At 36.1% G+C, this 16,500-nt stretch overlaps 3 protein-coding genes across 6 annotated transcripts; 2 read left to right on the top strand and 1 right to left on the bottom strand.

Annotated features, from left to right (window-relative positions):
* Positions 1–4,775: 4,775 nt before the first annotated feature.
* Positions 4,776–10,629, bottom strand: LOC140789323 (protein KINESIN LIGHT CHAIN-RELATED 2-like). 3 transcript variants are annotated; one of them, XR_012109149.1, is made up of 4 exons: positions 8,914–10,616; positions 8,048–8,284; positions 6,232–6,428; positions 4,776–5,813 (listed from the first exon to the last, which is right to left on the bottom strand). XR_012109149.1 is itself a non-coding variant. In XM_073138985.1 (3 exons), exons 1-2 carry the CDS (start codon positions 10,527–10,529, stop codon positions 8,074–8,076), a joined length of 1,827 nt encoding a protein of 608 aa, XP_072995086.1. In that variant the 5' UTR covers positions 10,530–10,624; the 3' UTR covers positions 6,437–6,717; positions 8,048–8,073. The 3 variants fall into 3 exon arrangements, 2 of the variants coding, with proteins under 2 accessions (XP_072995086.1, XP_072995087.1); XM_073138985.1 differs by lacking the exons at positions 4,776–5,813; positions 6,232–6,428 and adding an exon at positions 6,437–6,717 and having other exon boundaries at positions 8,914–10,624; XM_073138986.1 differs by lacking the exons at positions 4,776–5,813; positions 6,232–6,428 and having other exon boundaries at positions 7,852–8,284; positions 8,914–10,629.
* Positions 4,842–5,975, top strand: LOC140789324 (RING-H2 finger protein ATL1-like). Its single transcript, XM_073138987.1, has one exon. The coding sequence runs from the start codon at positions 4,842–4,844 to the stop codon at positions 5,835–5,837; it is 996 nt and encodes a 331-aa protein (XP_072995088.1). The 3' UTR covers positions 5,838–5,975.
* Positions 10,630–11,200: 571 nt separating the features above from the next.
* On the top strand, positions 11,201–16,305 carry LOC140788271 (uncharacterized). 2 transcript variants are annotated; one of them, XR_012108996.1, is made up of 9 exons: positions 11,201–11,383; positions 11,725–12,039; positions 12,504–12,703; positions 12,848–13,198; positions 13,326–13,526; positions 13,608–13,678; positions 14,766–14,899; positions 15,680–16,133; positions 16,272–16,305. XR_012108996.1 is itself a non-coding variant. In XM_073137456.1 (8 exons), the coding sequence occupies exons 1-8, from the start codon at positions 11,344–11,346 to the stop codon at positions 16,033–16,035; spliced, it is 1,668 nt and encodes a 555-aa protein (XP_072993557.1). In that variant the 5' UTR covers positions 11,201–11,343; the 3' UTR covers positions 16,036–16,305. The 2 variants fall into 2 exon arrangements, 1 of the variants encoding a protein (XP_072993557.1); XM_073137456.1 differs by having other exon boundaries at positions 15,680–16,305.
* The last annotated feature ends 195 nt before the right edge of the window (positions 16,306–16,500 follow it).

Here is a 16,500-nt window from a genome sequence, read left to right as displayed (position 1 = left end):
ATCGGATACAAAGAGGATCGTCATATTTACGTATCGTTCTCGATTGTAATTGGAAAACGAATACAGAAAAATTTAAAAATTCATTAGATACACATGATCAATACATAGTGATGTAACGTCGTGGCACTTGATTAAGATCTCTATTCACATTCATCACACATTTGAAAGTTTGATCTATGGCAAGAGTGACACATGATTGCTTGATGACCCTAGTGTCCATTCACCTATATTTTGATCCACAAATCCCATTCCCTAGTCGCTATTCCGAGCAGTATGGTTCTTTGTCCATAGACAACATCTCTAAGATAAATAGATAGCAGGCCATATCACTCTACACCATCTCTGATAGTTATAGATGCGAGATGCAGAGAACATATTCAAAACTTTCCTCGAATGACCAAATTATCCTTAACCATGATATATATATATATATATATATATATATATATTTTGGCTTCAACCCGAAACATGATCGATATCCGAGTATAACTCACGAATACCTGCAACCAACTCATTTTAGGGTTGGAATGCTTCTTCAACGCGAGAAGGTATATTTGTTGCGTTTGCTTGAATCCGGAATATGATGGCTATTCGAGTATAACTCGCAAATTTTTGCTACCAACTCATTTTAGGGTTGAAATGCTTGGACACAAAGGGGCATATTAGACTTTTCCTCTTCGAAGATCATTTCATGCCAATTACATTTTTCTTCCCATAAGAATATAAACAATTTGTCTCTGTCTAGTACTAATGCCATTATCTGAGTAGGTAAGAGCTTGGATCAAATTGGGGGTGTGAAATCAACAAAGAGGCATTCAGTGGCCTACCTCATGAATATTGTAGAAGATTAATTACATAAATGTATAAATAAATATCATATATTTTGTTTTTATTATTATTATCAATCATATTCTATCGAATGAGATATTTATTATTCGACTCTCTGTTTTTTTTTTTTTCATTGACCCAAAAATTCGCTATCATTAGTTTAGATAATAAATAATTATTATATAGATGAGTTAAATTAATTATACAAGTATAATAATCGAATAGACCTCTGATATAATATCTTTGTCTTATTTGGTGTGCACATCTTCATTGAAAGGCATTTTAAATTCAAAAAGTAAAACATAAAATATTTTAGTCTTTTTTATTTAAGGAGAATTCCCTTCAAGGTAAAGAAAAGGTACAAATTAGGCTGAAAATGATTAAATTAGGTGATTTTATAATAAATATAAAACTGGACAAAATTGCTACACCAAACTTATCTCATATTTATCTAGCAAAATAGTAGATTGAAAACTACATCTCTGATGCTGTTATGGCAATTGTCTCATTAGGGATATTAAATTCATTGTTTTTTGCAGTCAAATTGGATCAAACTTTTATATTAATGGGCCCTATGAAAATAATAGCCAATATAAAGACAGGGTGGATATTTCTCTTCTCTAATGATGCATAATATTTTATTTGCTTGAGTGTCAACAAAGGGATCAGTCCAATCTTCCCTAAATCTTGGAAGAGTAAAAAAAATAAAAAAAATAATGTAAATGCACAAAATTTATGTCATTTTGTATTATATGATTAAATTTTCTTCTACGAGAATAATTACATCTTATAAAATGCGTTACAATAAAATGATCTTTTATGGGTATTTTTAAATGCCGTCACTTTTTAAGTGTCAGGTAAATCACAGTCGGTAAACTTTTTTTACCGACGTTTTATTTATAAATGTAAGAAAATATCTCTTTACATGTACTTATACATTCTAAGAATAATACTTTGCATAGTGGTATAACTACTGGCGTAAATAGTTAGTGGCATAAATTCTTTTGTCGATAATTATAAAATAGTAGCAAATATATTGTATAAAATATAAAATGCACAAACTTTAAAATATATCGAATAAACTAATATATGAAACACACTCATATATACATAATCGGCTATTATAAAATTTATACACAAAAGAATGCGATAGACTCTTTTTACCACATTTTACTTCTCTCTATGTATTAGTTCCCGCGGGCTTTTAATAAGGTATGCTCATCTTACACTATTTATATATTATATATACTCTTAAATCTCTTAATATACTTCTCACATATTTTTTAGGACTCTTAGTCTGCCCACCAAGAGTTGTTATTATATACAGAAATAATTTTTTTATTATAATACTTAATATATATTAAAAACTTTAGAAAATATTTAACAAGGACGGCTTGTTCTCCCACCACACCAAACTGTCCAAGGAACAAAGTCAAAATCCAAACAGTACTAGAAGTACCGACTCTTTAAATCCACTTGAAGCAATTGATTCTCTTTCTTACATCTAATTACACTTTAACCCACAGATATTTCTCAAGTAGGATATTTCTTGTCTGCCAAAGTTTCTTCATCATTTTTTAATATCTTCTTTGAAGCCCAAACATTTAAACACAGAAAGGCTCAAGTTTGGCCCTGAAGATTATGGAGTTAATAAAAGAGAAGCCCAGCAATCCCAATGGATAGTTTTGTGGATATTTGTTCACACTTCAAAGGATAGTTGAATAAATTTAAAGATAACCCAGCCTATTTATCAACCATCTTAAGAAATAAATGGCAATGGGGTAAATTTACTAGATATTACTTCTAATATTTAAGACAGATTTAAACTCATGACTTTTATCATAGGCTGATAGGACCTGACCGCTAAGCCACAATAGTCGACCTAAAACCAAAGTCTTTATCATGAACAAATCATTATTCACAGGTATACATGCCGACAAACACTCTATAAGCAATTTGGATGTAGCGTTATCTTATCCGTTAATAGTATTCACTACGAAATGAAGAGAGAAAATATTAACAAAGAAGATGATGTCACATTATTTTATTTGTAGAATATTTCTAGTGTGTTTGCGAGTATAATATTACTTTTATATATATACTACATAATAAAAAAATAAAGAAAGTGACATTTTACAATAGTCAAAATAATAATGGTAGAGTAATCACAAACAAAATGGCAACCATAGCACCATGCCCATATTTTTTTTTTATCCTTTATGGCCATCCATTCCAATAAGTAGATGTAGAAATATTTTCGTCATTATAAAAATAAAAATTGCTATGTCATAGCATACTTTTATCTTTAAGGACCATCACAACTATCTCCCTACTTTCTTCATCTTTCCTTTTATAATCCATCCATCATATGATATGATAAGATGTCGGTGAAGTACTAAAGTTTTTTTTTTCTTTTATATATTGTTTGATTGTAAACCAGTGTATTAGCATACCTTTTTTTTTTAAAATAAAATGTTCTTTTTTAAATTTTGTATGAATATTTCTAGGAGTTAACAGTTAAAAGAATAATTTGGACAATAATGAAGACAACAATACCTTATTATAGATTTCATAAATTTATCTTAGTTAAAAATATATTTTTTACTTTATTTTTATTAAATTACAAATAAATATCCAATTTTACATAAGTATACAAACACATAATAAATATTTTTAAGGGTATACATACATGAAAAAAAAATTATATATTTTAAATAATTTATAAAAGTGCATAGTAATCCTTTTATAATCTTGTTCAGATTGGACTAATTGAATGCAATTTTTAAAAGAGCTCAATGATTTCAACTACACTTATGTTATTTTAAAGAATTTAGCAATAATTATAAAATTTTAGGTAAAAATTCCAAGAATTTTTTTTTAAAAAAAGAAATTTTTGTTTGAAAATGGTCAATCTATTATCTCCATGCAAATTGCCCTAGGTGGACCTCCTATGTGCTATGAATTGGTACAGCTAGAAAATAAATTCCAAGATAAGACATTTGATGCTACAAGCAAGCAAGTGGTCTATAATCCATCTCATCATTAATCTAATTAATCAAACTATGTTCCTATTTGCCTTCAAAGTAAGTAAATTAAACTACTTAATTGGCTACCTAAATCAAGTGGACCAAGTAGATGAGTGAGTCCATCCAAAACAAGCCACATCCATCAATCCTTGTCTCTCTTTTCTTTTCTTTTTCTTTGTAATTTTTATGGAGAACCACCAAATCCTTATCACATACACAATTTGTTTTGGACGAATTTGCCAAAGTTCATAGAGTTATTTAGGTTTTGCAGGCAAGTAGAGTTTAATCTAACAAGCAAAATGATGTCATTTGATGGTCATAAATGATCATCTTACTCTCAACTTCTCTTAATACAATATAAATAAAAACACTAATTACAGCATTTAAAATTAATCAGGTGATGGACAAATCAAATAAGAGTTTATATGGAAGAAAAAAAAGTAGTAATACTTGTGGGGATCTAAGCATAATTAGCTTTTTTTTTAAAAAAAAATTTGATTCCTTCTCTAACAAGAAAACAGAGTGTCTATTCTGATACTATATATGTTAATTCGAGTCTTATCAAGTTTGGATCCTAAACTAGTCTGCTTATTGACTATGAAATTAATTTTTAATAATTTTGAGTTAAGCCTGAGTATTAACAATTTGGTTAATTTGATAGTCCTAGTCAAGTCACGGCCTGGTCCAGAGATGATAGAAAGCGAATCTTCTTCCTCTTCTCTTTTAATTTCTTCTTAACCCCAGAATGAGTCCATTGAGAGCGTGGACTTTCTATCTCTTCTTCCCCAATCTTTTAATTATCCTCCTCAGCTTTCTCACTGAGTATTTTTATGCCACCACTACCAGTGCTTTATACTATGTACAACTCTCCATTTTTAATTTGATTCCAATTCCTAGCTTCTCTTCTCTCAACAAAGTATATAAAAGCTCTTCTTGGATAAAAATTGCATCTTTTATCAATTGAAACACCTCTGTTTCTTCTCTTCCATGGATCAAAACAGAGATATACATAAACCAGTACCCCAATTCCCATCGCCACCTTCACCTTCTTCCTCTGCCACAAGTGCTAACTTCCCAATCCTAGCCCTCTCAATTCTTGGTATTCTAACCACTTCAATCCTTCTCCTTAGCTACTACATCTTTGTGATCAGGTGCTGCCTCACTTGGCGCCGGCCGGATATTCTAAGCCACCTCTCGGGCTCCCGCCATCGCCACCATGCCCGGATGAGGGCATACTCGAGGCCCGTCGAGCGGAACGGTCTCAAGGAGTCGGCGATCCGGGCAATTCCAACCTTTAGATACAGCAGAGGAGGTGGTGGTGGTGGTGGTGCAAAACAGAGGTCCTTCCATGAGTGTGCAGTTTGCCTGAATGAGTTTCAAGAAGAGGAGAGGATTAGGCAACTACCCAATTGCCTCCATGTTTTCCATATAGATTGCATTGATACATGGCTCCAGAGCAATGCAAATTGCCCACTTTGCAGGTCAGGGATCACAGCCGGATGCAGAACTCCCGCTGATCACTTCTTGGACACTGCCCATCAGCAAGATTCTCCTAACCAGGATGATGATATAGTGATAGAGATCAGAGATGAAAGCAGTCATGAGAACCAACCAATTACTAGTTCCAGTAGTAATTCTCCTCCTGCAAAGAACTCAGAGCAAGGAATTGAACACAAGAAAAGAAGGGAACTTCACCATATGAGCAGTATGGGAGATGAGTGTATCGACACAAGGGCCAAGGATGAGCAGTTCTCAATCCAGCCCATTAGGAGGTCTTTCTCTATGGACTCCTCAAGTGATAGGCAGCTCTACATAGCTGTGCAGAAGATATTGCAGCAGAACCCACACTTCCAAGAGGATGGCTTTGGGGAGAGTAGTAGTAGTAGTAGTAGTAGTTCCGGGAGAGTCCGGCGATCGTTCTTCTCGTTCGGCCATCACCGGAGCTCGCGGAGAGCTGTTCTGCCAATCCAGATTGAACTCTGATGTAAAAAAAATGCCTTTTTTTTTACTTAGGTACAAGTAATATATTGTAGATTTTCTTTTTCTTTCGATGGATTATGGAAGAATTTACATAGGAAAAATTAATGCATAGATACAGCTTAATTATGTAATAACACAAAACATGGAAAAGTCCTTAGTACCACAATAGAATTTTAACAGAACTGCACGTATTAGTGTATTACCTAAGTTTTCAGAGCTGTCTTAGGGAATGGTCAAAGCTCTCTGCAACCGTGCATTAACAAATCATTGCAATCTTCTTCTAACTTGATTCTTACACAAAATGATAGGTTTCTTGATAATCTACATTACTTCAAATCAAACCTCACGTCTATCAATTATCTAATAGAACGAAATAGAAACTAGTCATGGGTTTTACCTGCAATCAAGGTTTCACCAGTGAAAGGCACCAATGGGATGACATCTGAAGCAGTACTTTGCCAATTAATTTGCTCGATGTCGCGAGAAAGAAAAGGCCAACAACATATGTCACTCTCCAAGCTTGAAATCCTTCAAGACCTTTCAGACGAAAAGAATCTTCCTAAATCTTTACTTTTGAAACTTCTCCACAGGGCACTGTCAAGAAAGAGAAAAGAACTGTAGGATGCCTTCATTTAAAGGGAATCCATGCTACAAACTTACACATCCTAAATTAAATATTTTAGGTTCTCAGTCCTTTTTCTTCTCTTTCTCGCGCTGTAATTATTGATCCTAAACACAAATGCACCTACGTTTGCTATAGTCTGATAATGTCATGTTACACTAGACAACAACAACAATAATGGGGAAAAAGAATGTAAGGTATCAATTTCCTCTTCATTGCCTTGCTGCTGCTGCCTGCCACATTTTAAGTCCACAACCTAATCTGCAAAGATTAGTACGAGACTTGTTGAGGAACATACATGAAAAAAAAATCATCAAGATACCAGGAAAGAATCTACTGTATAGTATCCATTTCACACACGGGCAAAAAAGGGGGAAATTGATAATTTGAAGAATCTAGCAGAATATATGTACTTGAAAATCTCATTATGGCTTAAGCCATCCAATATCATTATGGCTTGAGCCATCCAATAGTCCAAAACTTAATCTAGATGTTGGTTTTACCTAACAAGTTATAATCTAGGTTAGACATAGCCATTAGGTGTTGGTACAGCACTTAACAGTTCAACAAAAAGGACATCATTTAAGTATGTTAGCTCATCAATAGGACCACATATCTAATAGGTATTAGGTGTGCTGCAAAACAAAATCTTATGATGCATAAAGGAAGAAGACAACATTACTGATTGTAGAGAGAATATCTAAGTACAGAGATCAACAACCTAACCGACGAATTATGCTATCTAAGCACCAATAAATTATATGGAAGAAACAACCTATAAACTAAAGTATTTGAATCATGACCTAATTCACAAGAGATGTCTGCAAACATGATACTAGAATAATTGGAAAGATTCTTCTCACCCTAGCAGCAAAAGATAATTTGTTTATTTACTCAACAAAGTAAGTAATCCGAACTCCTTCCTGATTTAATTTTATCAGATTGTTGCTTTTCCTTTTTGGTAAGCTCACAGTCACGAACAATATTATCTACCATTTGTTTGCCGGAAATTTCTTTGGCACTAGAGATAAATAGAACCCTTCTTCCATGTCACCTACTTCTTAGAATAAGAAGGCAATGAAACTCTTTCATTTTTACATCTTTTATTTTAACTTCTTCTTACCAACCAAGAACATGAATGGAAAACAAATGGCAATTTTGTGGTAAATTCTATAAACATAACATAAAGAAAACACCGATGATGCTGAAGGAGGTCATTGGAAACCCAAGTTAATATCAAGAACTGAAGTATTGGTTCTGAGTTGCCCCATGAAGTTCCAAAATTTCAGTAATTTCATGGATTTAGAAGTAAATATTTTAAATGTCATGTTTCAGCTACACAAATCTCACAGAACTAAATATTCAGGAAGATAGGGGTCAGAAAGAGGAGTGAAATTGGCCACCGAATCACCAATTAACAGACTGCCGATTTGAGATAGCAAAAGCACCCAAAAAACTAAGCTCTATAGTACAGCTTAAGTTCTCTTAACCCCGAGAAGAGAAGTATGATAGAAAAAATAGAACCTCTTCATACTTATCTCTACATATGGATAAATTTAAAATGACATGAAAAACATTATTACATTTATACCTCTGACATCTACAACTGTTCAGAGATTATTGTTGTATAAGTTTGACCGGACTGGTGACATCTTCCTGGGGCTGCGGCGGTTCATCCTCTGCAATAGCACCAGATAGTGATGCAAGAGCCTTTTTCTTTAGCTGCTCATACAGTCGAGTAGCTTGTTTTAGCTCGTCTCTAGCACTCGGACCATGGCTTCCCCATGCATCGACAACTTGTTTTTGGAATTCCAAAGCAAGAGCATAGCTGCACTTAAAGAGCAAAATTTAAGCACCATACAACTTTCCCATGAACAGACTGCTTATAAATGCAGTTACAAGTAGAAATTCCATACAGTTACAAAGATTAAAATCTCAAAGGTGAAAATTTGGTATCAAGAAAAGAAAAGAGAAAAAATCGAACAGATGAAAGCACGAAAGCCTATTTATGTTGACAATTAAACATAACACTGTCATATAATGAGCAGAAGCCTATGGAAACTTAACATAAAAGGGAATTAGAGATAATTAACATCTGATCTCCTGCATTTAGAAGATATTTATTCGGTAACAAAACCATATATTGTATCCTTTCTAAGGTGATTCCAGTGCTTTCGACATTGCACATCACTTATGATAAAATGCATTGTCAAGTTTGATGCTCTATCACTGATTTCTTATCGGTAAGGCCGGAGGTTCAATCCTACGAATATTTCTTGGTTACAAAGCATGTTATATAATATCATAATGAATTTCCCATAATACAAGAGCAGTAATAGCTAGGTGGAGTAATATGATATACATTTCCTATCACCAAGATAATGTAGCATCACATTTCAGATAAATCTTGAAAATACAACACTAAAACTTGAGTATGGAGAAAATAGAAATTAATACCTTCCTATTGCACTATAGGCATTTGCAAGGCTCTGAGATGCTTCAATAGAATCTGCATGGTGCGGCCCCAAAGAAACATCCATAATGTCTTTCGCAAGTGCAAACATCTGTGCAGCTGACTGAGGCCGGTCCATCTCCATATAAGCTGCACCCAAGTTGTTATATATGTATCCTACCCCAAAGTGCTTTGGCCCAAAGCTCTCCTTCATTCTCTCAGCTGCACCTTCTAGATAGGGAATGGCCTGAGAGACCTTTCCTGTCAAGAGGAGCAACCATCCTATCTTCGCCGATACATTCCCTTCCATGTGCTGCTCTTGTGGAAGTTTCTCAAGCATTTCAAGGCACTTCTTCAGCAGCGATATAGCCGTCTCAAACTCATTCATACTCTCATACAATGATGATATCTCAACATATGCCTCGGTAACCCTTGCAGGGGAGACGGATTCTTTCTTTTCAAGGACACCACATGCCATCGCCAAACACCTCTTCGAGTCTGCAACCTTTTCCTGATTGGACAAGGCCTTTGCCATCGAAATAAACACTAATGCCCGGGTCTCGCTTTCCTTGTCAGTCTGTGAAGCTACACCCTTGAGAGTATTGATGGCCTCCTCATACTTTCCCAAAGCAATCTGTATATTTGCAGCGTCAATCTCAGCATGCAAGAGATCAGAACCCATACCCCAACTCTTCAAAACTTTCTGCGAGAGCTCATTCTGCTCCAAGGCCTTAGCATGCTCCTCCAACCCAGTATAGATAACCCCAAGAAGCCTCCGATCATGTGCGACCTCAACCGAATTCTGTCCCAATTTTTCCTGATGGATCTCCAACGCCTTCAAACAAAGTGGCAAAGCCTCCTTAAAGTTCAAAACCGCGGCATATGCCTCTGCCAAATCTCGACACCCGACACCCAATTCACGACTATCAGGCTCTAAGATCGCCTCTTTCAGCTCTAGACACCTTCTAAGATTGACCAAAGCCTCCTCTCTCCTACCCATCGCAGTTTTCGTGTTGGCAAGCTGGAGCTGCACCGCATGGCTCACCGGCCTGACATCAAAATCGCATGAACTCTCACTTTCCAAGGTAGCAAGAATCCTATTAGCCCTGTTCAAGAAACCCAAGCTGTCATTGAACCGTTTAAGCTCGTAACTGGTCGAGCCCACCAAGTGAAGCGTCATGGCGACCGAAATGGAGCTACCACCATCACAATCTAGTATCTTTAGAGCTCTGAGTCCAAAACTGAGGACTTTCTCATGGTCTTCGTATCCAATTGAGTCCAGATGCTGCCCAACCTTCAGGCAAGCTAGGCCAAGCTTCGCATCGTTAGCGTCAAGGGACGACTCCAAGGCCTCGAATGCTGCGAGGATTTCGTCGGTGGTGGTCGCGGACTCGAAGGCTTCCTCGAGGTCGGTCTTCTCCTTGAGCTTTCGCTGCCGGGGAGAGAGGGTAGGGGCAGAATAGGAACTAGTTTGGAGAGAGCGAGATGGGTATTTGGGGAATAGATTTTGGGGCGGAAAGGGTGAAAGACTGCGACTGGAGAAGGGAAGCCTGGATAGATTTCGGGAAGAAAGTTTGGATTTGAGGAGGTAGGAGAGGAGAGAAGGAGAAGCCCTTCTCATGGCTAGGAGGCGGCTAAAACCCTAGGAATAAACCCTTGACGACGTCTGGGAGAAGAGGAGGAGGTGTGCTCCGTTTCGAATCTCAGAGCGCCGCCGACGCAAGGAAAATAACACCCGAACCCGATATGTCAGCGGAGTGGATTGGGTCGGGCATTACGATTATCGAATCCGGATTCGTTAACTTTGTGGACTTGGGATCCTTATCAGATCTTGGTCACCTGTCCATCGAAATGGGATCAGTTTGGATTTGGTTTGAGTTGGACATTGAACCATATTATTTTTTCAGCATGCAGTTTTTATTTATTTAATTATTTTAATAAAGTAGGCATCCTATATATATATAAAGGACCCAGGGAGAAAGTAATTTATTTATATACAAACAAAAATGTTAAGCTTAACTTCATCCTTTTAATATATAAAGTCTGACACTTTCTTATTAAGGGTTGTCTGATTTCTTATTTCTTTAGAAATTATATTTAGATAAACAAAGAGACTTTTTAGTTGATTATATTTTATAAGGCTGTATTTATTAAACATACATTTGATTTGATTTGATTTGTTGTATTTTGTAATAATATATTTAGTAAAAATATTTCGTAATCGGTGCAACAAAACTAACCATTTCGTTATCGTCACACATGCGATGATGCGAGTAGACGGGCGATGCTACCGGATAAAGCTTGCGAGATAGCTTGTTCGCGAATAGCTTATCAGCAAATAGAGTCCGATAGCTATTCGCGAATTAGCTCTCTGGAACCTCCTGCACCGCCTCGCTTCGCCTTCGTCTCTCTCTCTCTCTCTCTCTCTCTGTGGCATGGCATCGCGGATAGCGAAGCGGCTCCTTCTTTGTCTCGGTATTTGTTATTCCTCTGTTACACGACTTCCTATTATTTGGTGGTCTGGCGGTTTCTTTGATGCCAGCCAGTGTTCGCTTCCTCTTCGCTATTTATTTGATTTTAAATAATTTTTTCATGGCGTTGTGTTCCTTGTACCAAAGCTATCTTTTTGGCTTTTACGAGCACAAATTTATGTAACATTCTTGTTGCTTACAAGATGTTTGATCATATGATTGTACTAAATAGCTAAATCTTTTTTGGTACCCAATGAGTTCTTCCTCTCCCCCCAATCTACGTAGCCCGTTCTTTTAAATGTTGTATAATTTCATTTATCTTGGTAACCTCTTATCGTGATGCAGATTCTAGAATGCGTGTTATATGGAATCAAGATTCCTATCAGCAGGTTTTGGTTGGTGCACTCAATAGATGCATTTCGCAGAGTCCCAAAGTGGATAAAGAGGATAATGTGGAGAACACTGACTTGACTAAGGTGGAAAGGGTGAAACTTTCTGGCAGGAGCAAGCTAAATGAGCCTGGTAGTTATGATCCAGAGCTTGTCAAAGATAGTTCAGATGACGATGAAATGAACGGGTGGAAGTGGAAGCTGGAGCTTGCCTGGCTATCTAAAGCTCTTGAGCCAGCCCTGCAATTGTATAACTGGGCATCTTCTACAGGTTTGCTGTTATCTCAACAGTATCTACTCTTTCTAATTATAATTTTGTGAATATTTTTGTTGCAAGGAGATGTCAAATTATAAGGTAAATACTTGGTTTCTTTCTTCTCTTTCTGAAAAATGTTTTGGATTTTTGTAAATTTATCTCCACAAGAACTCTATGTTGTTGTGAATGACACATAATGCATGTGCGATATCATAATCAAAGGAATATAATCTCCCATCAGGACAATTTAGAAATTATCTTTCAGTATTCCTCAAGAACAAAAGATGGCACTATCATAATTTTGTAGTATGAAGAAAACCTCTGTGCAGCTTAAAAGTACTTTATTTGTAAATTTCATGGCTAGAACATAGTACTGCAGTGTCATCATTTGACATAGTCCGACTGCCATGATTCCACATTCCTTCGAATATAATTAGATACTCACAGGATTGATGCTTGCAAATTCTGATTCATTACAGGAAGCGATGAGAAGCAGAATACACCTCCCCCCACTCTATCTTTTACTGAGATTCTTAACAATCTTCAGAGGAGCAAAGTCAGCATCCAGGACTGGAGCCTTAGTGATCTTACTGTTGGTTTGTATCTCATTTATCTCAGCCAAGCTTCAGCGGGAAAAGTTGAAGAGTTCAAGGGTGTTCAGATCCTCTCTGATGCTATAGTAATTTCTACTTGTTCAGAAATTTGTGTTCAAGGATTTGATAGTGCAATTTAAGAGCAATTAGTAATTCAATACTTTCAGTTGTAAACATGTCAACAATATGATGGTCTACTAGCTTCCATGACTCTACTTTATTTTTCCTAGGTCCAGGAACTTATCTATCATGTCGAACTAGCAAAGGGAGCTTATAAAGACAATGCAACTGCTCTAGCACGGCACAGCATGCTTCGAGAAAGGAATGTTCTAAAATTTGTAAAAGGTTCTAGTGTGATGAGGCCTGGATATTATATTGGCGTTGATACGCGAAACAAATTAGTAATCTTTGGGATTCGTGGAACTCATACAGTCTATGACCTTATAACCGATGTAGTTTCTTCAAGTGATCAGAAAGTATCATTTGAAGGCTTTTCAAGCCATTTTGGTACAGCTGAAGCTGCACGTTGGTACCTTCGCAATGAGATTGGAACCATCAGAAAATGCCTGGAGAAACATAAGGTGAGAAAGTACCTGCTGCTCTGCAAGTGTATGAGCTTGCATTTTTGTTGTATCGTATTTTTGATGAATTTGCTCCATTATTCAAATATCTCGATTATTTAAAGTGGTAAACATAAGTCATCGACAGGACTTTAGGTTGAGATTAGTAGGGCATTCTCTTGGTGGTGCCGCAGCAGCATTACTTGCAATTATGCTCCGGAGGAAGTCAAAAGAGGAGCTGGGATTTAGTCCTGAAATAGTTTCTGCTGTTGGATTTGGAACTCCACCTTGCTTATCAAAAGAACTTGCTGAAAATTGTGCCAGCTATGTCTCTACTGTTGTTTTGCAGGTTAAGATATGGAACAAATCTATTGAATCTCTTTCCTTTTAGTTACAGTATTAATTGAATCCTTTTTTAACTCTTTTGCAGGATGATATTGTTCCTAGGCTAAGTGCTGCTTCATTGGCAAGACTACGAAATGAAATTCTTGAAACTGACTGGTAATTAGTAGTCATTTTTTTTTAATGTATGAGATCCTTTTTTTGGTTCACATTTAGCCAGCAAATAGTTGGCATGAGTGATTCAACTTCATATTTGTAGCTTTTCCTGACTTTTTTTTTTGGGGTCTTCATTTCGTTATTCAATTTCTAAGTAGTCATCTTATGACAATTTTCTACTGGCAACACTGGCGGTACTTGTCAGTAGTAAGGTATTGGACTTCATTCATGAGATGTAACTGCATAGAGGAAGAAGCTTTTGATATAATTTTATATTTAACTCAGTAGTGCATGCATATACCATAGTTCATCTCCAACTGAGGTTGGGCATGGTCATGGGCTAGTATTAATTTTCATGAGTAGAGGTTCCTATGTCTGATTTTACCTCTATTTAGCTAGTAAAATCTGTATGGATGCACATTGGTTTGTTAAAGACATTCTCATGGCATGTTGATGTCTTGATTTTCAAACTATTGATAATAGTCACTTTCTTTCAGGTGGATTTATAGCATGGTTGTCGCCATGAAAATAGTTGAAATGGACTTGTCGTTTTAGGAACTTTTGGATGTACTGACAATCAATAGCTTTGAATCAAGTTCCAACTTCCAAGTTTACATAAACTAAAAGTTGAAATTCAACAGCAAATATGCTTGCTAGTTATTTAGTCAAGCACGCACAAGTCTCCTAATTCATATCTGTAGTGATCTCAATGATACATTTGCATGTTACTATGAAAATGGAAATAAAAATAACGGATGGCATACTAAACACTTGGTATTCCACATGCAAGCAGATGGATAACAAGGCCTTTCATGAAAATCATCTACATGTTCTAAAGACAATGTGTTCTACTTGACGGATGTTAAATGTGTTGATGAAAATCATCTTATATGGTTTTTTAAGATCATATTCAGCAAGTTTATGATTGATTAATCTTATGCTTCTGTGTACATTCCTCTCTTTTACTGTTGAAGCATTCACTTGGATTTCCATTTACCCCATGTTTCCATCTGTGGTGTATGGATTCATAATTAGCTTTCCAATTGAATAAAAGTGCTTGCTTCGCCATGTTGACTAGTAAAAATTTCAGGATGAGCGTTCTGGAGAGGGAAGACTGGAAGGGTATAGTTGACATAGTTACAAATGCTAAGATGGTTGTCTCTTCAGTTCAAGACGTGGCTCGCAAACTTGCTGATTATACTAAGCTTAGAAACTTTTCTTCTGGTGAGTAATTATTATGCTCTTGCCATCATTCGCAGTTGCACAGAACAAAAGAACGTGTTTATTGCTGTTGATGATATCTTTCAATGAATCTAAGAAATGATTAGTGCTTGTTATATTTTTCATACTAGTCTTGTATGATGTGCATCATTTGGATGCAGGAAGTACAAATTTTATGTTTTTAACACTGTATGTACCCAATTGCACAGAAGCAAAATATTAACTTTTCCATGTTGATGATGTCTACGAATGAATCTAAGAAATGATTAATGGTTGTTTGTGATGCTTTTCATCCTAATCTTGCATAATATGTTTTGCTCTTTCCATCTTTTGTGCTTATGGCATCATTATTATTTAAAATTAATCTTGTGTAAGTTAAATTAACCTGGATGTGAAACAGTCAACTTAAAAAATTGTGCAAGTTCAAGACCCTACCATTTTCTGTTACCAATTTATGGTTTCTATTATGTATTCAGTGCAAACTTCTGGTGCTTCCTTGTTTAAGTTGGTATCCTGTGGGCTGTTTATCAGCTGTCTGCTTAACCAAGACTTGCTGCCTAAATAAAAAATTTTCATCCTGTCACGTTAATTTTCCTTTCAGATCTAATTAAGTATGCTGAGGTAATGCTTGCCAACCAAATTTAGATATTTGCATGCTTTACTTGAGGAACACATGCATTATTATTTTTGAAGATCATCTTACTTCTTCAGAGATTTTATCCTTCTAACCATGTAATACATATTGGTTGTGCCAATTAGATGCACTTACTGCCTTGCTTGTAGGTACCCCAATGAGCAGGGATGCAGCTCCTTTGGCCAAGTCTCTGACAAAAGCTTCAGCACCAGCTAAACAAGATGAATCTCTGCCGGATGAGCTTTTCACACCGGGAACTCTTTATTATCTGAAGAGGGAGGTCGATGATGGTACACATGGTAAAAGTAAAGAGTCTTACACATTGTGGAAGAGGCGTTCAGATGAAAATTTCCAGAGGATCTTACTTTCTGGTAACTTGATATCTGATCATAAATGCGATAACCACTATTATGCTATGAGAGACGTCCTCAAAAGTTTGCCACTCCAACGTGATACAGAATGTTCCAATATTTTAAATTCCTTTCCAGAGGATAATCCAGCCTAAAATTTAGCAGATCACATAGCAGTTACGGACACTCTTAATCAGTTTAAGAGTTTCGAGTACAGGAGTAGATAATTTAGTCTCCACACCATGTTTTTCAGGTATGGGGAGTGTATTTTGCTTCATGATACTGAAATTATCACCATTGTACAGTTTATGGCAGGCTTCTTCTTTTTTTCTCTTTCCTTTTTCCATTTTCTGTGGTTTTAAACATTTGATGATTGAGAATAAACTCGCAGGTACGCTGACTCTGTGCCATTACTTTTTCTGATAGATGATCAAGCAAACTGTCATAGACCTCATGGTCAATTTTGACTGTGCTTTTCTTTTCTTCTTTTATAATGCGGGAATCCTGAAAGGGATGTTGATATCTTGTGAAGCTTCCATGAGATGGAAAAGTGTTTATAAATGGTCACTTTTGACTTTCCCTTGCTTGCTTTAATAACCAAAAATACAATCTTATAGTGA

This window comes from Typha latifolia, chromosome 5 (assembly GCF_019914945.1).
Source record: "Typha latifolia isolate L0001 chromosome 5, TyphaL0001v2, whole genome shotgun sequence".
NCBI classification, from domain to species: Eukaryota; Viridiplantae; Streptophyta; class Magnoliopsida; order Poales; family Typhaceae; genus Typha; species Typha latifolia.
Note: the sequence above shows the minus strand (reverse complement) of the source record. Positions and strands in the feature narration are given on the sequence as shown.